We start from the raw sequence: 24,028 nt of genomic DNA on the forward strand, positions 1-24,028 counted from the left end.
AAAAAAAAAAAAAAAGCCACAGGAAAAGACATTGAAAGCAGAAAGAGAAAAGCAAGCCATCATTTACAAGGGATCTTCTTAAGACTAATACATGGGTTCTCACCTATCAACCAAGAATTTCATATATGGTAAAGGCTAGACACAGTGTTTCATACCTATAATCTTAGCACTCTGGGAGGCTGAGTTCACAAGACCAGCCTGAGCAAAAGTTAGACTATTTCTACTAAAAAAGGAAAACTAACCAGGCATCATGCCAGGCACCTATAGTCTCAGCTACTTGAGAGGCTGAGGAAAGAGGATCTCTCTTGAGCCCAGGAGACTGAGATTACTGTGAGCTATGATGATGCCACAGCACTTCACCCAGAGTGATAAGAGTAAGACTCTGTCTCCAACAAAACAAAACAAAACAAAACACAAAAAAGCCTTCAAGAATTAAGGGGAAATGAAGACATTTCAAAATAAACTAAAGCTAATGGCGTTTGTTATTTCTAGACCTACCCTATAAGGAATGCTAAAAGAAGTCCTTCAGACTAAACCAAAATGAATCTAGACAGTGACCTGAAACCACACAAAGAAATAAAGAACACTAGGGTAAAAGTTACTACATAGGTAAAATGTGAAAGCCAGTACCACTGTATTTTTGGTTTGCAACTCCTTTTTTCCTATATTATTTAAAAGGCAGATGCGTAAAACAGTCATTATAAGTCTGTGACAATAACAACATATGCACAGGGATGGATAGAAATGTAGAGGAACAGGCCATATACTGTGCATTAAAAAAAATTTTTTTAAACAAAAAAAGTTATATAGGAAGAGAGTTTTTATATACCGTTGAAAGCTGGTATTATTCAAACCAGGTTATTATAACTTTAAATTGTTCATTATAATTCCAAATAACCACTAAGAAAATAACTTTTAAAATATATAGAAAAGAAAAGAAGGGAATCAAAATGATACACTACAAAAAAAGTCAACACAAAATCAAGTTTAGTGGCTTGTGCCTGTAGTCTCAGGTACTTGGGAGGCTAAGGTAGAAGGATCAGTTGAGACCAGGAGTTAAAAGGCTAAGCGAGCTATGATAGTGCCACTGTACTCCAGCCTGAGTGACAGAATAAGACCCTGTCTCCTTTGAAAAAAAAAATTCACAAAGAAAGCATGGGAAAAACACTTGAAGATATCAATCTGGGGAAAGATTTTATGAACAAGACTTTTATGGCAATTGCAACAACAACAAAATTAAACAAATGGGATTTAATCAAATTGCAAAGCTTCTGTACAGCTAAGGAGACAACAACCAAAGCAAATAGAAAACCTACACAATGGGAAAGGGTATTTGCATATTTTGAATCAGACAAAAGCTTGATAACTAGGATATACAGAGAACTGAAATTAATCAATGAAAAAAGCCAATAATCCCTTATATCAATGGGCAAGAGAGATGAAGAAAACCTTTTCTACAGAAGACAAATGGCTAACAAATACATGAAAAAATGCTCATTGTCCCTAATCATCAGAGAAATGCAAATCAAAATATCCATGTAACCCCAGCAAGAACGGCTCTCATCACAAAATCTCAAAACTGCAGATGCTAGCGTGATTGTGGAGAGAAGGGAACACTTTTACACTGCTGGCGGGACTGCAAACTAATACAACCTTTTTTGGAAGTATGGAGAAAGAACTCAAACTAGACCTCCCATTTCATCTTGCAATCCCATTACTGGGCATCTACCCAGAAGAAAAAAAATCCTTTTACCATAAGGACACTTGCACTAGACTATTTATTGCAGCTCAATTTACAAACACCAAAATGTGGAAACAGCCTAAATGCCCACCAACCCAGGAATGTATTAACATTCATTCATGTGGTATATGTACACCATGGAATACTATTCAGCCATCAAAAAGATGGAGCCTTTATATCTTTTGTATTAACCTTGATGAAAGTGAAACACATTATTCTTAGTAAAGCATCACAAGAATGGAGAAGCAAGAATCCCGTGTACTCAATTCTGATATGAGGACAATTAATTCTGATATGAGGACCTAGTACATGGTGGAGGGTAGGGAAAGAGGAGAGCAGAGAGTGGGAAGGAGGGAGGGGGATGGGGGTCACTGTGTGACACACCTTTGGGGGCAGGACACAATTATAAGAGGGACTTTATCTAACAAATGTAAACAATGCAACCTGGTTCTTTGTACCCTCAATGAATCCTCAACAATTAAAAAAAAAATTCAATGAAATACCTAAAAATAGTAATGGAGAAACTGAGAAACAAAACCAAGAAAGACACACAGAAAATAAATAGCTAACTGGCAGGGCTCTCCTTACTTTCCATAACCACATTCATCATATAACTTAATAAATATGCACTAGCCATTGTGGGACCCCATCTCTACAAAAAAACAAAAAAATTAGTCAGGAGTGGTACCATGTGCCTATAGTTCCAGCTACTCGGGAGGCTGCAGCAGAAAGACTGATTAAAGGAATTAAAGGCTGCAGTGAGCTCTGAGGGTACCACTGCATTCCAGCCTGGGTGACAAAGCAAGATCTCATCTCAAAAAGAAAAAAAAAATGAGTTTATACTAGACAAATTCTCCATCTAACTGGTAAGCTCCATGTTGGCCAGAACTTTGTCTATCTCCTCACACAAGGAGATGCTTATCGGGCTTACTGAACCAAAATGAGAGAATAATAAGTATGCTTGCATCCACACACACACACACATATTTGGAACCAGTTCATGGGGTCACAGCAGCCTAAAATTGCTACTGAATCATTTACTTATGTCTTTACCCTTGGTTCAATAAGATAAATTAATTTCCCCATGGTCAGTATTCCAATTCAATGAGTTAGATAGGAAGTTAAGTGTATGTTTTCTCTCTAACCCAGAAATTGGGAAACTCCTTAAGTCAACCATTTATAAAAAGCATAGTCTCTCTGACTGGCTTGCTCTTAGAAACTCATCAATTTGCCCTTAACACACATTTTTACATGTAAAAACAGAAGCCCACAAAGGTCAAATTCCAGGGAGGAGTAGAACTGACTGTCCTGACTCCTAAATCCAGTGCTCTTTACTCTTCAGTGCTATGTCTCCACCATACAATAAAACACAGCTCTTTCCAACCCTTTCCTCTACTCCAAGGATCAACAAACTATAATCCAAACCAGTTTCCCACTGCCTGACAAAGTAAATAAAGTTTTATTGGAACACAGCCATGAGCATTTGTTTATGTATCTCTATCTACTTTTGTGGTAAAACAGCAGAGTTTTACCACTTTTGTGGTAAAACAGCAGAGTAGTTGCAACTGAGACCATCTGATCTATAAAGCCAAATATATTTACTGTCTGGCCTTTTATACAAAGTTTGCCATCCCCTGCTCTATTCTATATCAAGGGTCTGACTAGTTTGGATTTAAAATTCCCCTATGGACTAGTTTGAATTTAAAATTCCCCTAAAATTCAGTGTGCTAACTAGCTAGATGGAAAGTGTTTTCTCTTTTTTTTTTTTGAGACAGAGCCTCAAGCTGTCCCCCTGGGTAGAGTGCCGTGGCATTACAGCTCACAGCAACCTCCAACTCCTGGGCTCAAGCGAGTCTCCTGCCTCTGCCTCCCAAGTAGCTGGGACCACAGGCGCCCGCCACAACGCCCGGCTATTTTTTGGTTGCAGCCGTCATTGTTGTTTGGCGGGTCCGGGCTGGGAATTCGAACCCGCCACCTTAGGTGCACCTAGCTGGCGCCTTAGCCGGTTGAGCTATAGGCGCCGAGCCGGAAAGTGTTTTCAAAGTCTAATTATATGTGTGTATCTGACAAACAATTTTTGAGTACTATTCTGTGACAGGCCAAGTGTTGGCATGGAAATTTCATAAGCAATAAAATAATCACACTGGCCTCCTGAGTTCCTGGCCTACTCAGAGGGATTAATATGTTATTCAAGTAATGAGAATTACAAATCAGACTGTTATGATTGGAATCAGGTCTCTGATAAAAAATTTTACTTGCCCAGACAGCCAATCTACTAAATGTGGTGTCATTTCTTTTTAAAATAACAGAAGGGACCTTTAATATATTTAAGTCTATTTATTTCTAAAAGCAACACTAGGTCAGTCTGACACATTATACAAAACTATTCATTCTATTTAGAAATTATTGACAGAATAGACCCCAAATTATTGACAGAATAAACCCCAAGTGTGAAAATGGGAGTGTCTGCCATGACTTTTGAGAGGTCGCTGCCTCAGACCTACTTCTCTAAACCAGGAAAAAACCTCAAGAACCATCTGCCTCCTGACCTGCAACAAGCTCATTTCCAGCTGTAGGGCATCTCTCTCTCTCCGAGCAGTATCCAACTCTCCTTCCAACCGCCGCACCTCAGACTGCACCAATGCCAACTGCTGCTGGGCCTCTCGTGCTGCCAGAGCTTCCCTCTGGCTATTCCCCTAAAACACAGAAATCACATATCTCATTTCCAATCTCCTGGTTACCCCTATTCCCCAATTCATACCCCCACACCCTAAAACCCAAGCTTCCTCTCAATGTCCTCCCATTTGTCTTACTTTCCCACTGCTGTTTAATCTCACTCTTTGGCCTTCCATATATTTGATGGCCTCAGCCCTTCCTGCTGGCCCTACACTCTCAAACTTGTCTCCCACATATGGCTCATTACTGTCCATCCTGTCCCCTATTCTGACATCCCATCCCATTCAATAACTTTGCCCTTCTTTTTTTTTTTTTTTTTGAGACAGAGCCTCAAGCTGTCCCCCTGGGTAGAGTGCCATGGCATCACAGCTCACAGCAACCTCCAACTCCTGGGCTCAAGCGAGTCTCCTGCCTCAGCCTCCCAAGTAGCTGAGACCACAGGTGCCGCTACAATGTCTGGCTATTTTTTGGTTGCAGCCATCATTGTTGTTTGGCAGGCCCAGGCTGGATTTGAACCTGCCACCTTAGGTGTATGTGGCTGGCACCTTAGCCACTTGAGCCACAGGTGCCGAGCCAACTTTGCCCTTCATATGTTCCCCATTCCCCAACTCTTCCAAATGTTGCTTTTACCTTCTCCCTTTCCAGTTGAGCCTGGCTCTCCTCCTGAAGCACCTGGTAGTGTTCCTTGAGCTGGTGCTCTTTCTGGGCCCAGGTCTGCCGTTCATCTTCTAGGGAAGCCTGAAGAGTCTCCAACTGTCGATGCTCACTGAGTTGCACAGACCGAGCTGCATCCCGTTCTTCCTGAAGGGCATGGCACCGCTGCTGTTCTACCTCCAAGCTCAAGGTCAGAGCTTGTCTTTCTTCTTCCTATAGCCCCAGAAGAAAACCACAATCTTTACCAGGCCCTCAAGAGACCAGCAATCTGTTCCCTGATCCCCACATACCTCTTGAGAATTATGCCCATTAAAAATACAAAAATTGGGTCAGCACCTGTGGCTCAAAGGAGTAGGGTGCCAGCCCCATATACCAGAGGCGGTGGGTTTGAACCCAGCTCTGGCCAAAAACTGCAAAAAAAATAAAAATAAAAAATGAAAGCTGGGAGCAGTGATTTATGCCTATAATCCTAGCACTTTGGGAGGCTGAGGCAGGAAGATCATTTGAGGTTCGGAGTTTAAGACCAGCCTGAGCAAAAGCGAGAAAGACTCTGTATCTTTAAAAATTTCAAAAATTAGGGCTGGGCACAGTAGCTTACACCTGTAGTCCTAGCACTCTGGGAGGCTGAGGTGGGTAGACTGCCTAAGCTCACAGGCTCGAGAGCAGACTGAGCAAGAGTGAGACCTCTACCTCTAAAAATAGCCAGGTGTTGTGGCGAGCACCTGTATCTCAGCTATTCAGTAGGCTGAGACAAGAGAACTCTTGAGCCCAAGAGTTTGAGGTTGCTATGAGCTGTGACACCACAGCACTCTACCGGGAGTGACAAATTAAGACTCTGTCTAAAAAAAAAAAAAATTTTTTTTCCAAAAATGAGTCTGAGCATGGTGGTGGGCTTCTATAGTCCTAGCTACTCCAGAGGCTGAGGAAGGAGGGTCACTCAAGCCCAGGAGTTTGAGGTTGCAATGAGCTATGATGATGCCACTGTACTGGACCTGGGCAACAAAACAAAACCCTGATTCAAAACAAACAAAAATAACTAATAGTTGACAAGCTCACAGAATTAGGAAGGAGCTCCTATACCAGAGTTAGGGAAATCTTGATTTAAAAATCTCAATTTGACTCCTAGTTCTATCATTTCCAATGTGTTCTTAGGCATTTATCCTTATTGGTAAAATGGTGATAATAACAGAGTCTACACTGTGAGCATTAAAGCAAAAAGCTTATGGAAAGCATTTATCACAGTATCTGGCATGTAGTATAAACCCTCAATGCTCAGATAGCATCAAAAGAAATTGCACAAAAACTAGAAAATCCTGCCTATGATCATGGACTAGCCAAGCAGTAACCAATGCAGCACTGTTACATGTAGCCTATTAAGGCTGCAAGTACCAGCATGCAAGTAGCAAGCATGCATCAGGCATGCAACAAGTTCCAAATCTGGCTACTAACTCAAATGTGTAATCATCTTATCATTTCAGTTCTAAGAAGCTGAGTGTTATCCCACACTTTTTTAGCTGTGCCCTAGACCATCGCTGCCAAACCAGACTGAACAAAATCACTTAAGAAATTTCTGAAAATATTTGGGTTGCCCAACCCTACTATATGCATGTACCTAATTCAATCAAAACCTCTAGGGATGGGTCCCAGAAATCTATATTTAAAAATAATTCCCCAGATGGTTCTAATGTTCTAATGAGGATACACCCTGCAGAGTCTCTCAGAATTAACTTAGTGGCACAGCCTCATTTTTGTAGAGTAGATAACAGAACTAGTATTGTAAAGAATACACTTTGAACAACACTGCTCTGGTGCAACTTAAATTATAAACTCCCACAATCTACCAATAGCCCATTGCTCACTAGAGGTAATTAACAATCTCCATGGGGATTAACCCAGTCTGATCTCACCAGTGTCTCTCTTTCCCGTTGTTGTAGTCTGGCACTTTCTTGCTCACGATTCAGGGCCTCCATGGCCTCAGAAAGGCTTTGTTCCAGGCGGGCTACTGTCTTTCAGGGAAAAAAGAACATAGGATAGAGGAAATGAGGGAAATTTCTGTATGCCATATTTGAAAAGCATTAACAATATAAACTTGAAAATTCAGAGTTAATTAAATGACTTGGAGTGCCAAAGAGAAGACTACATGGTGTGGGAAAAACCGGGAAGACACTGATGATTCAAGTAGGCAGCAGAAACAGCTACTGTAATTTCAAGGTCAATCTATTGGGAACCCTAATTTCAGAGCTATTTCTACCCCTTTCCACCTAGAGATCTGTGACTTAGGTTCTAATGCCATATGATCAAGGTTGCCCACCTCCTGTTGCTTGCTTCTGGTGAGTTCTGCTGCCTGGCGTTCTTCTTGAAGTCCCTGAAGCACCTCTGTCCGCTCAGCCTCATGCCGGTTCCAGCCCTCTACCACCCGGGCCAAGGTCTTAAGTAAGGGAAGTAAGATGGAATCTGAAATAACTTTTTGCTTTCTTTTACCCATATGGGTCAATAGCCACGCTCTTCAAATAGTCAGTAAACCCACTTCTTACCCCAACTCTTACCATGCACAATGAAATGCTAGTTAGCTACTCCCTTATTTACTATTCCTTAATGCATCTCCATGGAGATCCACCCACATTTTGCTACCCTGGCACCTTGTCCAGTTGTTCAATCATGATATCCTTCTTGCGGTCAGCAGCCACAGCCACTGCCAATTGTTGTTGTAGTTCTAGCACACGGGTTTGCAGACTCTGAATGTGGCGCTCACAATGCTAGGAAGAAGGGTGAGAAGTCTAAGTGTTGTCCTTCTTTAGTCTGACCATAGCTGAAAACTTCCCAGCTCCTCTAGGGGGAAATGTAGAGACAAGGAACCTGGGTCCCAGGAACAGAATAGGTTTAGAGAAGGACATTAGGAATTCTGGAGCAGAAACCTTAAAGCCCAAGTTCTCCAACAACTCCCTTCTCAGGAAATAGGTGCTTAACATTTCAGCCTCTTCCCTATCCTGGATCTTCTGAAAGAAATTCCCATAAACCTTCTGGCAGAGGTGTAGCAGCCCACATTGCAAAATATGCAGTTACTCCTACTTTAAGAAGTTCATTGGACAAAACAAACATAGCAAGGATAAAGGGTAAAGTGTTTCATTTGATGCCCAAGCAGTTTAAATAGAGAAATAGAAGGTTGCAAAAAGATTTTGACTTTTCCTCTGCCTTATCCATTTCTCCGTCCACTTCGTACATTAAGGCTGAGACTCACAAAGATAAAGTTCATTATTTTACCAAGAGCTATAAAGCCTTTACACAAGCTAGCCAATGTTGTGTTCACTCAACAAACACTATGGAGTGTATCTATGTGTTAGATATCTAGATTTTAGGAAGCCACTGCTAGACAAGACCAGATACTGACCCTCATGAAGCTTAGATTTTAGAGGAGAGAAACAAACAAGAAATATCAGAATGATAAGCTACATAGAGGATATAATAGAGTGATCTGGCTGACTGCTTGTAAGGGAAGTTGTGCCATATTAGAATGGTCAAAGATCTCTCTGGAGAAATATTTGAGCAAAATCCTAGCTTTCAGGTTCTTAACCTTCAGCCTTTTCAACACTCAAGTCCCTTATTTTTAATTATTATCGCTTTCAAAAGGAAGACTTTGTATCTCACCTTACGGCGGGTATGCTCTGAATCCAGTGCATCTTTCAGCCCCTGAAAATCCGGGAGATTGAGTGGGGGGCCTGGCCGAAGGCTGGTGTAGCGGGGAAACAACTCCTCCAGGGCTTGGGCTGAGCTAGATGGAGATAAGTCTTGCAGAGGTCGGGTGCTGAGCAAATCAAGTAGAGAATGTTATGGTTAGGAAAGCTTTGGGGAACCAAAAGTTGAACCACTAGTTCAACTGTGATATTTTAAAATAAGGAAACGGAGACCAGAGAGAGCAAGAGATTTCCCCAAAGTCATGAAGTTAGATAGTGAGAGAGCCATAAATAACACATTGGTCTGTCATTTACTTCAAGATCTTAGTAGCCTAGGTGACATAGCAAGATCCCATCTCTACAAAAAACAAAGTAAATTAGCCAAGTATGACAGCACACTTCTATAGTCCTAGCTACCTGGGAGGCTGAGGAATGAAGATCACTTGAGCCTAGCAGTTTGAGGATACAATGAGCTATGATAATGTCACTGCACTCCAGCCTATGAAACAGAGTGAGATCTTGCCTCTAAAGTTAAAAAATACAGGCCAGGTGTGGTGGCTCATGCCTGTAATCCTAGCACTCTGGGAGGCTGAGGTGGGTAGATTGCCTAGGCTCAGGAATTTGAGATTAGCCTGATCAAGAGTGAGACTCTGTCTCTAACTAAAAAGACCTCATCTTTAGCTAAAAACAAAAAACTGGGTGGGTAATTATGGTGGGTGCCTGTAGTCCCAGATACGAAGGAGGCTAGGGGAAGGGGCTTGCTTAAGCCCAAGAGTTTGAGGTTGCTGTGAGCTATGATGATACTGTGGAACTTTACCCAGGGCAACAGAGTAAGACTCTGTCTCAAAAATAAAATAAAATAAAATAGGCTCGGCACTTGTGGCTCAAGTGGCTAAGGCGCCAGCCACATACACCTGAGCTGGCAGGTTCGAATCCAGCCCAGGCCCGCCAAATGATGGCTGCAACCAAAAAATAGCTGGGTGTTGTGGTGGGCGCCTGTGATCCCAGCTACTTGGGAGGCAGAGGTAGGAGACTCACTTGAAACCAAGAGTTGGAGGTTGCTGTGAGCTGTGATGCCACAGCACTCTACCCAGGGGACAGCTTGAGGATCTATGTAAAAAAAAATAAATAAATAAAATAAAATAAAGTTTAAAAATATAAAATAAAAACAAGTAAAAATAAATTTTAAAGAAGTCTCAGCAGAACAAGCTAACTCTTCAGAGGGGAGAAAGGACTGAAGGTTGAGAGAAAGTCAAGTACTTGGAAGCAGATGCCCACATTCCTGAAGGAGCAAAAGGGATAGAGAAGATAGGGAAAAAAGGATGAAAATTGAAAGCCAAGTGACAAGCCTCTTGGGTCCTTAAGAATTATATCAAGCAATAAAAGAAGAACTAAGGAACAGAACATTTGATTTCCAAGAAAGCAAATAAGCTAGGAGAACCCCAAGGAACTCACTTGAGCAAGGTGGCGGTGCTGTCACTATCAAAGGAGTCCTCTTCCCGTCTCTCTGAACCAGCACCTGGAGCAAGGGGATCCCCTGGAGGAACCCACAGGGATCCCACCACCAGAGTCAGGTAAGGAAAGGAACAGGGACCACTTGAAAGAGAAAAGAGGAGAGGGCCTTCCTTTCTGCTTCCCTCATCCTCTCATCCTCCTCTCCCAAAGGACAGGAGCCTTTTCTCCTGAAATCTCTTGTCTCAGAGATCTAGGTTTTCCTGCCCCTAGGTTTCCTCTGTCCCACCCCTTAAATATAGTTTCTCCTTTATAGCTTTAGGGAAGGGGTTTACTCACGGTAGGCTATATCACGTGAGGCTTGGAGCATGTTCTGGAGTTGACCTCGAACGCTTTCCATCTCAAAGATGTGCTTAGAACCATCCTAGAAAAAAAGTTACATAGAAATCAGAAGCAATCTGCATAATCCACATTCTGTCTACTGCCAGGGAAGAATTTTTACTTCAGCACTTGCGAAAGCCAAAAAAAAAAAAAAGCCAATAAAGGCTATCTGAATATTGATTTAGAAACTCAAATGCCTATAGGAGCCAGAAAGGTAATGTAAATGAATAAACTAGGCAGGCATGAGACAAGAATAGTGGGGATTCTTGCCAACTAAAGAACATACGCTCTGTCTAAAGACATGTAGCCCCTGGCATTCACTTTTCAAACTCTGAAAGATCAAACTGGTCTGCAAATTGATTATGACACTGTTTCTATCCATACACTAATAACAATCTTCTTTGTGACTTGTATAATTGGCTAAACTGTTTTAATGATTTACATGACAAATTTTGAACCACACTTTCAATACAGTTTTTGGGCTGGAAGGATCTTAGCATATTTTGCTGCTATCCTAAGTCCTTAGCTCTGTCTTGGGATCAAGAAATCCACTCCCAGCGCCCAAGTCTCAGTCCCAGCACACTAACCTACCCCACAGGTTTGCTCCATCTATTGAAAACAGAGATGCTTCTCACAAAAAGTACTAGGAAGTTTCACAATTTTCCAAATTGTGGTGTTCCAGGTCACTCGCCCTCATAAACATTTGCTCTCAGAAATAAGCATTGACTATGGAGTTAAAAGAAATTTGAAATCCAACAAGAGGAGTTCAATTCTCAGCAAACTTTTTGTTTGTTTTAACCACCTTCAATCCCAAGATTCTGTTGCCTAGTAGCCTAGATGTCCCCAAATCACACTTCCCTTACCTTTTTCTTCAGGTTGTTCTCCAATCCGACAGACAAGCTGTGACTCAGCTCTTGGGCCAAGCCCTCTAACTCCTCAAGAGGAGGAGGGGAGGCAGAAGGTAAATACAGCTGGGCTCGGGCTGTGGCCTCTGCCTGGCGGCTGAGGCGCAAAGAAGCATAGAGCTGGGAGGTCACCTCTGAGGACGCATGGTTCAGCCCAGGGGCTTCTGAAGAATCAATCAGCAGATCCTCTGCTCGGAGAGGCGAACTGGGGCCGGGAGCTGATGTTGCCATGAGTGCAAAGAAGAGACAACTGGAGACAGCAGGAAGCTGGGACGTTCTGCTCTAGGAAAGTCCAAGCGGATAAGTTCACGGAGAAGAGAGACTTGGGACAGGGGAAAAAGACTATACGCCAAGAATCCTTGGTGAATAAGCGTACGGAGACTTTCTGGTTGGGGGAAAGGTTTCCACTGGTTCCAGAGGCCATGGGAGAGGGCAAAATCATTCCTTTCCCCAGCTCCTGGGAAAGATGTTAAAAGAGGGTTTAGCGCAGGAGGGGGTGTAGACAGGAGACCTAACGTAGGGCAAAGCACCGTGCAGTTTCTCTTCCCAACTGGGAGTGCTGGAAATGGCAGACAACTTCGGTACAGGCTATCCCTGCTCAACTGAACTCATGAGATCTCACACCCAAAACGTGCAAACTGAAACGAACTCAAATCCAATAGGTGCCCAAATTCTGTCCCGCAACCTCTCTTGTCCCTCAACTGGCTCCGGTCTCAAGAGATAGGAACCTCACGCCCAGCACAGTCTCGCGACTTCACCCGTTCCACCCAGGGTCAGCCACTTCGTACATCCCCCTCCGACCACTCCTGGCAAGAAAGCTATAGCAGAGCTCTCTAGAATCCCTCCCTCCCTACCACCCCCAAAGAAACCTTGTAAATCCTCAGTCGCGCCCTTAGACGTCTCTAAAAAAGCACGTCGCCCTCAACCCTAGCCTGAGGTCCTTACCCCGACCACCCGGTCCCAACTACTGTCTACGCTTTCAGTCCTCAGATCCTAATTTCCCAAGGTAGGGACCCTAGCCTAAGCCCAGATTCGGAAAGACCCACACACCCCCTCCCGCGCGGTCCTCACGCTCAAAACCGTTGGCAGCCTCCCGCCCACAAGTCCTCCCCCTAGCCTGATGACGCCACCCGCCCCCAATCCCACAAGGGCAGCTACGCTCACGGCTTCTGGATCCCGGGACCCCTGGCGCGCGTGCGTGGCTCCGGCGGCCACGGATTGGCTGAGGGAAGAAGGCGGAGTCGGACGAGAAGCATTGGGGAGGAGTTACTGCTCCGAGGTAACAGTGTGAAGACCCGGAGGGGCGGGGCTTCGCAGAAACCGGAAGTAGCTCCTGACGGGCACTCTGAGTAGTTCCGGTGAGTCTGGGGGTGGGGTCCCTACCTGGTCGGAAATATCCGGGACCCAGAACGCTATCCCACAGACTGGGAGCGGCCCGGGAACAAGGCTAACGTTCTCTCTCCTGCAGATGACTGTCCACAACCTGTACCTGTTTGATCGGAATGGAGTGTGTCTGCACTACAGCGAATGGCACCGCAAGAAGCAAGCAGGGATCCCCAAAGAGGAGGTGATGAGAGGGCCCCGGCACAGCCCGGGTGACTTCGCATCTCCAAACGCACAAAGTCCCAGCCCAGCCCCTCCTCTCCAAACCCTGGCCCGTTCCCGCCCCTCTCCCGTCTCCCTCAACAAATGAGAGCTAACTCTGTTCTTCTCCTTGCAGGAGTACAAGCTGATGTACGGAATGCTCTTCTCTATTCGCTCGTTTGTCAGCAAGATGTCCCCGCTGGACATGTACGCGGAGCAGGACATTGGGAGGAGGGTTAGCCATGGGAATGTTGGGGTGAAGGAAATTTTTGGAGTGGAAGGGGCATTGGCTCTCAAAGAGGGAAAGAGGACCAAGAGAAACTGAATCCGAAGCGAGAGTGCAGAAGCTGGCAGAACCCGCAATGGGGAAGGTCTGAAGGTAGAGAGGTTGAGGGCTGGAACAAAACTGAGCTGTGAGGATGGACTGGGCGATGTCTTTACTCAGCCAGGCTCCTACAAACGATTTGTTTAAGGAGTCGACCTCCATTCTTTAACATCCTCCTCATCTCTGCAGGAAGGACGGCTTCTTGGCCTTCCAAACTAGCCGTTACAAACTCCATTACTACGAGACACCCACTGGGATCAAGGTTGTCATGAATACTGACTTGGGCGTGGGATCCATCCGAGATGTGCTGCACCACATCTACAGTGCGGTCAGTGCCAACCCTGGAACCCTTCCCCCAAAGGTCCTGACTCCCTCAGCTTTCCTGCCCTAATCTACTGTGTTATAATATCTCTGTTGAACTCAGAGTTTTCTCAGGGGCTTTTAGATCATTAAACCTTCCCACCACCAGTTTCTCCTTAGAGAGGTCTTGCTTCCCTGCCCTTGTTTCTTGTGCATTCACACACCCTTGAGGTTATGCTAGCTTTGGGGTTAAAAATGAGAAGTGTGCAAAGCCTGGCTCTAACACTTTCCCCCTCCATAGTTGTATGTAGAGCTGGTGGTGAAGAACCCCCTGTGTCCTCTGGGCCAAACTGTGCAAAGTGAGCTCTTCCGCTCCCGACTGGACTCCTACATCCGCTCTCTGCCCTTCTTCTCCACTCGGGCTGGCTGAAGCACTCTACCTCATCCCTGGAGAGAATTCATGTCTATCTGGGGTCCTTCCTAAACTCTGCCACCTGAGGGGCCTCACTGTAAACCCCTACACTGCCCCTCTCTTAGGCCAGCAGCCTAAAGACCCACCCTGGTGCTCTTGGAATCACCAGAATGAAAACCCCAGGAGTCCCTCCACCTCCAAATTAGGCCCTCTCCAGTTTCATCCCACCTGACACTGCGAGAAGCACAAAATAAACTTTTTTTCACCCTCTGCCTCCTAAGCATGTCAATTTGAGTGGGCCCTCTTGCTCCTACCCCTCTCATGAAGGCAGGAAGTAGGATAGCTGTACCCTCCTGAAGCCTGCAAAAGAGGCTTTGCCAGTAGGTTTCTTAACAGAGGTGCTGTTGACATTTTGGTCTGGATAATTCTTTGTTGAGGGGACTGTCCTGTGCGTTGTAGGATTTTAGCAGTATCTCTGGCCACTACTCACTAGATGTTGATAGCACATCGTTCCTTACTCCCAGTCGTGAAATAAAAAAAAATGTCTTCAAATCTTGCCAAACATGCCCTGGGAGGCAAAATCCCTCCTGATTGAGAATCACTGGATGAAGGGAAGGCTGGCAGGCCTCCATTCCCAGAGGGTACAAGAACCATGCTCTTGGGTTCCACTCAAGAATACTCCAGCTGCGGAAGCCTTAAGGAGGCGGGTCTTATGCAGATAAGCGGCAGGTTTGGATGGGAGGCGGGCGGCTCTATGCAGATGAGAGGGCGGTGCCTGCATGTTGATAAGTTGGGCTAGCTGCCGACGCAGCTGGAAGCCTAGCGGGTCCCGCTGCGGTTCGGACTGAGGTGGCATTCCTCTCCCACCCTCCTTGTCCCTGGGTTCCTACGCTTTGAGGATTGTCCTTGACCTTTACCCTCGTCCATTTCCCCCTCCCTACTCCAGTGCCCCGGGTAACTGATTATCTCCACTCCTGGCGTCCCCCGCGTTTCTCCGCTCCTGCAGCAAACCTTGCGACCTCTAGCAGCCCGCCCCCGCGGCCTGATCTTGCCTGGCAGATCCCGCTGCAGCCTCCCCAGTCTTCGCGCTCTCCCGGGGCTCACCTCACTACGCCGCCGGTTGTCCGCCCTCGGGCTTCCCTTCTCCCTCCTTCCACCCTATTGGAGCCCCCTCCCCCGCCTTTGCTAGCCGGCATGCAGGTGTCTATCGCGTGTACCGAGCAGAACCTTCGCAGCCGGAGCAGTGAGGACCGTCTGTGTGGACCACGGCCCGGCCCCGGGGGCGGTAATGGCGGGCCAGTCGGCGGGGGGCATGGGAATCCTCCCGGGGGTGGAGGGTCCGGCCCTAAAGCCCGAGCTGCACTGGTTCCCCGACCCCCCGCATCTGCTGGGGCCCTCCGAGAGAGCACCGGCCGAGGCACTGGCATGAAATACAGGTATGCGGGTGGCTGAGCCGCCAACCCCATCAGCTCCCCTTTCAGGACCCCCTGAGGCTTCTTGAGATGGCCACCAAGACCCCTACAAACTTCACTAAGAAAGTCCCTATTGGTTCCATCTCTTCTTCCTATCACCAGCACTCCCTTACTTTGTTCCTCTCTTGGTCTTTGTTGATACCCCTAAGAAAGAATCAAGTTTACCAAGGTTGATTGGGTCCTGTCAGACCGAGGGGATGCCCTTAGCTTCCCTCTTTAGCCCTACGAAGGCCAGAGAGGCACAGATCTCCAATCTGCATGGATCTCCAGGCTGCACCCCCCTACAATGGAGTGTCCTTGGGTTGGCGTCCTGGGGAGAGGAGGGACGGAAATGGCTTCTCACTCTGGCCTGCTCAGGGTGCCTGACCCAGATACTCCCCCCACCTGACGCAAAGAAACAGTCTTCTGCAACCTTTCTTGGGGAGAGAGGAGTAGGGCCTGTAGAAAGGATGGACCACATTTTTCCATCTCCATGCTGAGGGGCAAAGTCTGGATGGGGAAGGTGAACTACTTTATCACTGAGAACTGGGGGGCCAAGGACTCTCAGGACTGGAGAGGGGAGGGGAGGGGACAGGCTCCTGCTTGGGAGTGAGAAGGTCACTGATCTGACCTGCTTTGTCAGCTGAGGAATCTAATCTCAGCTATGTGGTGGTCCTGATTGAGATACTGACCTGACACCTGGGTGGAGGTATTAGAAAGAGGAGGGGACTAACAGGTTCAGAGACAGTCTTCACAAGCTGATAGGAGCTGGAGGGAGTTAAGAAAGGGAGAAGGAGAACTAGCCTTTCCTGTGATCCACTCTGCCTACCCCCCAGGTCTCCTATCTGCCTTTGCTGCAGACCCAGCTGTCCGTCTGCCCTGCCTAACCAGGGGCCCTTGCCTGTCTGAATGTCTGGATTTGACTTGGTTTACATCTTCTATCCTGGTTTCTGCCCTTTAGTGTAGTATTCTCTGTCTGAGGGTATGTTCACACAATCTCACCACAATTAGCCAGCCACACTCCTCCCACCCCTTCCACTTTCACACATCCCAGAGATGACTCAAAACACAGACAAGACCCTATCCATGAAGAAGACAAACCAGACATCCATCCATATCTTCAACAAGATAGGAGAGAATGGAGGCATTGGACAGTGGCTCCAGAGGAATGGTCATTTATTGGTTCACTTGTTCTTTCAACAATATTCCCAGGTCCTCTAATATGGGGCTAACACTTTCCCAATCCTGTAGGCCCACTGATTCTAGTTTCTTTGGAATGAGACACCCTGAGGGCTTCTCAGTTTAGGAGAGGAGCTGGGGAATGATCTAGGTTCTGAATGAGGTTCCAACCCTTCCTGCTGCTATTGTATCCTATAGGAACCTAGGAAAGTCTGGTCTCCGGGTATCCTGTCTTGGCTTGGGTGAGTTGGAATGGGAATTGAGGGAATAGGGTATTCTTTCATGGCCTGCCTCCCACGGTTCTTATGTACCTGGTTTCTCTCTTGCAGGTACTTGGGTCACATTTGGTTCTCAGATCTCAGATGAGGTATAAATGATGGGACCTAAAAACAGGGTGGGAAAGGAGGAAACCAGAAAAAAGGGGAACTGGATCTGGATAGGGATTTGGACCACAATCATGGGGAATGAGGGATTTGAGGTTGGAGGAGGGGGAAAGGGAAAAAAATATGGAAACCAGGGCTGAGGTTTGATGGGTTAGAGTGCAGTGAGAGAAGTAAGTGAGGGACAGTAGTTGATCTTCAACTTTTTCTCTCACCTCCCTAGACAGCAGAGGATGTGCTGACAGTAGCCTATGAGCATGGTGTAAACCTGTTTGACACCGCTGAAGTCCATGCAGCAGGAAAGTAAGGACTGGGATGAAAGAGCTAAGTTCCATTTGGAAGGCTTAGAGAACATCATGGCTTCTGTTTTTCCCTCTAAAAGTCTTTGGGAACTGGGGGGCATCTGTGGCTCAGAGGAGTAGGGCACTAACCCCATATGCCACAGGTGGTGGGTTCAAGCCCAGTCCTGGCCAAAAACTGCAAAAAAAAAAAAACCAAAACCTTGGGAATTCTGAGAACATTAAGTTCCAACCTTTTAACCAATAGGTCCCCAAAGCATCATGAGAGTTATAGTCACAATACCAGTTCCTCTCCAGCCTAGAAGTGAATTGGTAAACCGCAAACACATTAAATAAAATCAAAAAATATATCCTGGACATTATTTACATGCAATTATATGAGGATTTCAAAGCTAAATTTCCAAACACACCACCCTACATCACACATCTATGACTTTCCACTGGCAGCAGTGAAAACCTACAATGACCTACCTTTGCCTCTTCCCCATCTGGCAAACATGTTTGCTCATCTTCAAAACTCAACCCAAATGTCTGCTTCTCCAAGAAGACTTTGTCCAACTTCTCAGAATCAGACACCCCTCCCCCAATAAGTTCCCAAATCATTCTATACTGCCTTCTGACACACAATTAATTACTGGTTTATGTAGCCATATTCACTGCTCAGCTCAGACGCCTCTTCCATGAAACTTGTCTTTTCTTCCCCAGGTACTTAAGCAGAGACTAGCACAAATCTGGCACCATTTGGGATGGAATCAACATATTCTCAAAAAGTGCACAGTCTAAATGGCTAAGCAAAAAAAAAAAACCTCAGGGAGATAGGGAATATTAAATAATGGTAAAACATTTCATAATCTACCTTAACGATTTAAGACTTATCACAAGTTAGGTCATAATTTACATGCTTAAGAATTGTGTAGCCAATTCTACGAAAGTTGACAAGGACAGACCAAAGTCTGTGTCAATCAGAGAACATTTAATAGATGAGGCAGAATCCTAGTTGAGTTTTCGAGGATAGGTGGAATTTTGCAGAAGTTCAAAGCAGGTAGAGGGCAACCCAGATGTTGAAGCCAGTGTCCTCCCTGGCTCCACACAGTCTGTCCTCCCCTCAGTCCTATTCAAATTTAGTACCCACTACAGGGCTTGGTACATAATTGATGCACAGCACATATTTGTTGAATAAAAGAATGAAAACTATATAGCTACATCCCTAGTTCCAGGAGCCCCTCTTATTTAGTCCAAGATGGGGCTAAAAGCCCAAATTGGCTCCTGGTTTATATTCTATTTTATAATAGGAGAAGGTGGAGAGGAGCTGAAGGAATTGATCCACCTTGGAGGGATCAGTGCGTCTGCATTGTCTTTCTTTTAGGGCTGAAAGAACCCTGGGTAACATACTCAAGAGCAAAGGTTGGAGGTAAGACTGTGTTTGGGGGGACTGCTGGGGACATAATTATCTGAAAATCCTTTTCTTGCTGGTTTTCTCATTTCTCTTTTCTAGGAGATCCAGCTATGTGATCACCACCAAGATTTTTTGGGGAGGACAGTAAGTGGCTACCTTACTATGCTTGGGAAGAAGACCTACAAAGAATGTGTGAAAGTGTATGGGATAAGGGTGGGCATAGTTATCCTAAACCCACTATTCCAGAACTGCACCCTGCCTGTGAGGACCATACAATCCCAATATCATGGCTCTAGGCCAGCCCTCGTCCTCTTTATCATACTTCTTTGACTTACCTCTTCCTACAGGGCAGAAACTGAGCGAGGCTTGAGCCGCAAACACATCATTGAGGGTGAGTTTTAGGGGCTGGGAACCTGAAGTAGTGGGGTATGGAAACTAGAGAAGGTGGGAACATTCTCTGAAGCTCTGAATTGGAGGGTTTGAATAGAGACATAGGTGGCCATGGCAAAGAGATAAGGTCTGTATTCTTAGTAAATTGAAGCTGAAGTACCTATCTTCCTCTCTCCACCCCGCACCTCTAGGCTTGCGAGGATCCCTGGAACGCCTCCAGCTGGGATATGTGGACATTGTCTTTGCCAATCGCTCAGATCCCAACAGTCCTATGGAGGGTAAAAGCAGCACCCCCAAACCTAACAGTCTTTCAACACTAGGCACTCCCTCAAGCCCTCAGGAGGAAGCCAGCCCTTGCTCAGAAGACCTGCCCAGCTCCACCTTTCCTCAGGACTTGGACAGGGAGGGAGGCAAAGAACAGATATGAACCTCTGACTCCACAGAGATGCCTGGGATCTCAGTGGGGCAAGCAGAGGTCTTCAGATCTGGATCCTTAGATTCCAGGGGTCTGACAGTGAGGCTGTCCCTCTCCTGTGTGCCTAGAAATTGTCCGAGCCATGACCTATGTCATCAACCAGGGCCTGGCCCTATACTGGGGGACATCCCGATGGGGGGCTGCAGAAATCATGGTGAGTATGTGACTCCTTCCCCCGTCCCATATAACTGGTTCCGTTTTTCAAATAACTACTCCAAACCCCATTGGCCCTGGGGAGGAGTAGCTCTGATCTCTATCTCTTCCCCACCCCAACCCAGGAAGCCTACTCCATGGCCAGACAGTTCAACCTGATTCCTCCCGTGTGTGAACAAGCTGAGCACCACTTGTTTCAGAGGGAGAAGACGGAGATGCAGCTGCCAGAACTCTACCACAAGATTGGTTTGTAGACCCTCATCCCTACCTTTCCCTAACTATCTGTGGCATAGGTTCCCTTACCAACACCCGGTCTTCTTTCTCTTAGGTGTTGGCTCAGTCACCTGGTCCCCTCTGGCCTGTGGCCTCATTACTAGCAAGTATGATGGACGAATCCCAGATACCTGCAGAGGTGCCATCAAGGTAGGGGACTTAGGATGGCAGGACTGGGCTATCTGAGCTACTGTGTGTGTTGTTGTGGGGGGTGGATCTTTTGCTGATTCTTCTTGGCCTCCAGGGCTATCAGTGGCTCAAAGACAAAGTGCAGAATGAGGATGGTAAGAAGCAACAAGCCAAAGTCATGGATCTTCTCCCCATCGCTCACCAGCTGGGGTGCACTGTGGCTCAGCTTGCTATTGGTGAGACACTGCCAGCTCTGGACCTTGCAGGGGCCCTATCTCCTCTTGAGGTGCTCCCAAACCCATCTGCGGACTGATTTCTCCAAAGGCAGGACCCTCTTTTTCAGAGATACCTTTGAAGTCTATGTGCTCACTGTTCCACATACATTCTCTCTCTCTCTCTCTCTCTCTCTTTTTTTTTTGCTCCTCTGGCCTCAGCATGGTGTCTCCGCAATGAGGGTGTTAGCTCCGTCTTGCTAGGGGTGTCCAGTGCAGAGCAGCTGATAGAACACCTGGGCGCTCTACAGGTGAGCTAGAGACTCAGAGGCAGAGCCTGTATCTGTTTCTTTTCTTGGGAGTCGAGGCCAAGCTGTTCAACCCAATATAGCCCTGTGAAGTTACCCACTACAAAGTCCTCACTTTGCAGGTGAGAGGTCCCAGGCCCAAATGTGAGGCAGGGGCACAGCTATGAGTCTTTCCTTACTATTTGACCCCATTGTGGTTTTTCCCGGGGTCCTTGAACCCCATGCTCTTTCTCAGTGACCCAGCACGTAACTGCCCTCTGTGTCACCCCCCTCTCCTTCAGGTGCTGAGCCAGCTGACCCCACAGACGGTGATGGAGATAGACCGGCTCCTGGGTAACAAGCCGCATTCCAAGAAATAGTCTGTCGGGGGCGCAGGGACCCAACCCAGAGCCGCTGCACGTTCCCGAGAACCGCTTCCCAGCAATCACGTCTCTACCTTCTCTGAATCCCTTCCCGCAGCGGTCAGAGCCAGGATAGCCCCGCCCACCAACGAGTCCCGGCTTCGAGTAGCGATTCGCATGACAAAGCCATATCCTTCCGCAGTAGGGCTTGAGAGAGAAAGTAGTCCGCCTGACCCCTGTTGCGTCCTTCTAGGCCTTGCAAATCCTGGGCATGAGCAACTGGTCATCCACTCACTGCCACTTGGTCTTGCTCCCTTCTCTCTTCCCCCTATTGCTGAGGCCCGGGGGTGGTGGTGGTGGGGAATGGCTGATGCTGGAAACATGCAGAGTACCTCAAAAGGTGCCCCTGAAATGTCATCAAGGGGCAATGATTTAGTGAGTTGTAATGTCATCTGAGATAGGAAGTGGGGCCTTTGCATTCATTATTCGGTACAAAGAAAGCCAGGCTGGTCCTGGCAGGAAGTAAATGATAACCTTTGGCAAACCAGACTCTGCCTCCCAGCCCAGAGATGGAGGGTGGTAAGGGCGGGGACTACAGTGATAAAAAGCGCTGGGCGCTGACAAAGGTAGAAGGAAATTCAATAGCAGATGTACAGCGTGGTCTGGCAAAAGTGGTCAGGGAAAACAAGGCCGCACTTCGCAGGAATTAGGGTCGTGGGCAGAGACATGGGGCTAACATAAAAAGGTCTGGGGATAGACTTTTGAGCCTTGAGCAGCACTTCTTCCTCACAGTAGAGGATTGTGGTCTTCCTCTCGCAATAACCTTAAAGCAATAATGATGGCTCTCCTCTGTAAGACTTCCCAGGGAACTGTAAATAAAATCTCAGTTTGATCCTTACAGTGTCTGAAATTGCAGGGGGCTAGGAGGTTAGGGACTGTCTTAGGTCTCTGGCCCTTTTGCCTCCATGCCATTAGAAAGCTCCTAGCACTACCTTTCTCTCCATTGCTCATTCACCTTGGTAACCCAAGCATCAGGCCCCTACTCACTGCTCTCATCAAAAATCTAGGCACTACATACCTCAGGCCCCAGAGTTCTTCCTTCTTTCAGACACCACATTCTTTATATCCCAGAGATCTGGCTTCATAGTTTGGTTCCTACTTTTCCTACAAAAGACTCAGCTGTCTGACACTCTTGGTCTTGTTTTTTGTTTTTAAAGTAATATTAGCCATACTTCCTTGTCTTGTTCTTCTCATTTCCCTCCCGCCAGATACACACACACGTGCCACAGAACTATCTTGGCACATATTTTCTTATGGCTGAGCCAAAAAGGATGTTCTGAGGCTGAGGCTTTGCCACTTGGTGGGAGGTAAAGTGAAGGCCAGTCTATGGTTGAGGGGATAGAGAGGAAAAGGAGTTAAAATTCTAAAAGAAAAAAGAAAACAAGTGATGTATCAGGTGTGATGGTAGCAGAAAAGTAGAATTAAATGGAGCCATGTGAGATAATACACCTATTCTTCCCCCAAATGATTCTAATTTCCCTGTGACAGAAAGCAGGTCGAAAGTTAAAACCTTAAAAATCACAAGATAGAGAAGGATGAGCTCTGCCTTCCTTAAATACAACCTCACCATCTCCCTCTACCCAGCCTTATCCTACGTTGATCCAGAAGCTGGGAGAACAAAGTAAAGCTAATTTCCAAAAGAGGAAAGTCAGCAGCTTGCCATTTCCTGGATTAGCAACAAACTGGATCAACTAATGAATACTTATATCTACCCCTATCATCTCCCACTCATTTTGCAAGACTGTGGAGGAAACAAAGAAGTAAAATGTATGACTAAACTATGATTATTCTGTAACAAACATTCAAGAATTTATCAATTCAAAATAGTGTTCTCCTTAAATACTTACCTTGGAGGGTTACACACTTATTTTAATAATGCCTCCACCATTGCTCAAAACATTTTAAAAACTCTTCTTAGAATTACCTTCAGGGACAGTTTAGAAACTCCTTGTAAAATAACCTTCCTCTACTGTCATACCTCCTTTGTATATAAATGTTTGCCATATCTGTCACTTAACCTCATTCACTTAACAAGTATGCACTTATTGAGTGCTACTATGGAAAAGTACAGGAATACAGTGGTGAACAAAACCAGATTGAGAACAACCTTCATGCAGCTTACTGATGGTAGAGACAATCACACAACTACCAAACAAATACAAACTTCAATTGTCCAAAGGAAAGCACATGTGTTAACAGAGTCTATAATGGGTCTTTGACACGGTGAAGCTGCACTGAGAGTTGAAGGATAAAGTAGGTGCTAATAAGGTGAAATCAAGAGGGTTAGGAGAAAAGCATATGCAAAGGCCCTCTGGCAAAAAAGAACATGCAAGCCAAAGGTCTCCAAAGTCAGGCTGTCTAAAGAAGAATGGGAACAGAATGGAGGGATGAGTGAGTTCAGAATACACAGGGCCTTACAGGGTACCTTACAATATTATCTTTATCCAAAGAATAGTAGGAAATTCTCTGTATCAGTTACCTATTGTTATACAACAAATCACCCCAAAATTTAGTAAACAACTTTTAAAAACTTTTTTTTTTCATGATTCTGGGGACTAGCTGGGAGTTCCTCTGCTGTTTTCATCGGAGCTCACTCATGTGGTTGCACTTGGCTGAGTAGGAAAATCCAAGATGGCCTTGCAAACATGATTTTGCAGTTAGTGCTGGCTATTGGCCAGAGCCCTTCTCTTCACATGGCTTCATCCTCCGCTGGTCTAAACCCACTTCCTTACATAGTGGTCTCAGGGCAGGGTACCAAGGTGACAAAAGGAGAAGCTGCAAAGCTTCTGAAGGATGAGGATCCAGAACTCACACATCCCTTCTGCCACATCTACTGGTCAAAACTAGTTATGAGGCCACCTCAGATTCAAGGCATAGGGAA

At 46.1% G+C, this 24,028-nt stretch overlaps 3 protein-coding genes across 3 annotated transcripts in view; 2 read left to right on the forward strand and 1 right to left on the reverse strand.

Annotated features, from left to right (window-relative positions):
* CNTROB (centrobin, centriole duplication and spindle assembly protein) overlaps positions 1-11,711 on the reverse strand; it is a 28,642-nt gene extending 16,931 nt beyond the window's left edge. The window contains 9 exon segments of the mRNA XM_023514041.1: positions 4,291-4,437; positions 5,048-5,284; positions 6,979-7,077; positions 7,383-7,499; positions 7,711-7,827; positions 8,717-8,873; positions 10,198-10,279; positions 10,534-10,618; positions 11,439-11,711. Coding sequence (XP_023369809.1) covers positions 4,291-4,437; positions 5,048-5,284; positions 6,979-7,077; positions 7,383-7,499; positions 7,711-7,827; positions 8,717-8,873; positions 10,198-10,279; positions 10,534-10,618; positions 11,439-11,711 — 1,314 coding nt within the window.
* A 1,068-nt stretch (positions 11,712-12,779) lies between these two features.
* Positions 12,780-14,374, forward strand: TRAPPC1 (trafficking protein particle complex 1). Its single transcript, XM_023513961.1, has 5 exons — positions 12,780-12,838; positions 12,949-13,047; positions 13,201-13,271; positions 13,579-13,717; positions 13,991-14,374. The coding sequence occupies exons 2-5, from the start codon at positions 12,949-12,951 to the stop codon at positions 14,117-14,119; spliced, it is 438 nt and encodes a 145-aa protein (XP_023369729.1). The 5' UTR covers positions 12,780-12,838; the 3' UTR covers positions 14,120-14,374.
* Positions 14,374-21,430, forward strand: KCNAB3 (potassium voltage-gated channel subfamily A regulatory beta subunit 3). The gene is made up of 14 exons (XM_003791127.3): positions 14,374-15,537; positions 16,930-16,973; positions 17,061-17,098; positions 17,335-17,414; positions 18,777-18,821; positions 18,906-18,950; positions 19,154-19,197; positions 19,388-19,474; positions 19,740-19,825; positions 19,950-20,070; positions 20,153-20,247; positions 20,342-20,462; positions 20,661-20,749; positions 21,028-21,430. Exons 1-14 carry the CDS (start codon positions 15,296-15,298, stop codon positions 21,103-21,105), a joined length of 1,215 nt encoding a protein of 404 aa, XP_003791175.1. The 5' UTR covers positions 14,374-15,295; the 3' UTR covers positions 21,106-21,430.
* The last annotated feature ends 2,598 nt before the right edge of the window (positions 21,431-24,028 follow it).

Source organism: Otolemur garnettii, unplaced genomic scaffold (assembly GCF_000181295.1).
Source record: "Otolemur garnettii isolate 467f Iridium unplaced genomic scaffold, OtoGar3 scaffold00046, whole genome shotgun sequence".
In the NCBI taxonomy this organism is placed as follows: Eukaryota; Metazoa; Chordata; class Mammalia; order Primates; family Galagidae; genus Otolemur; species Otolemur garnettii.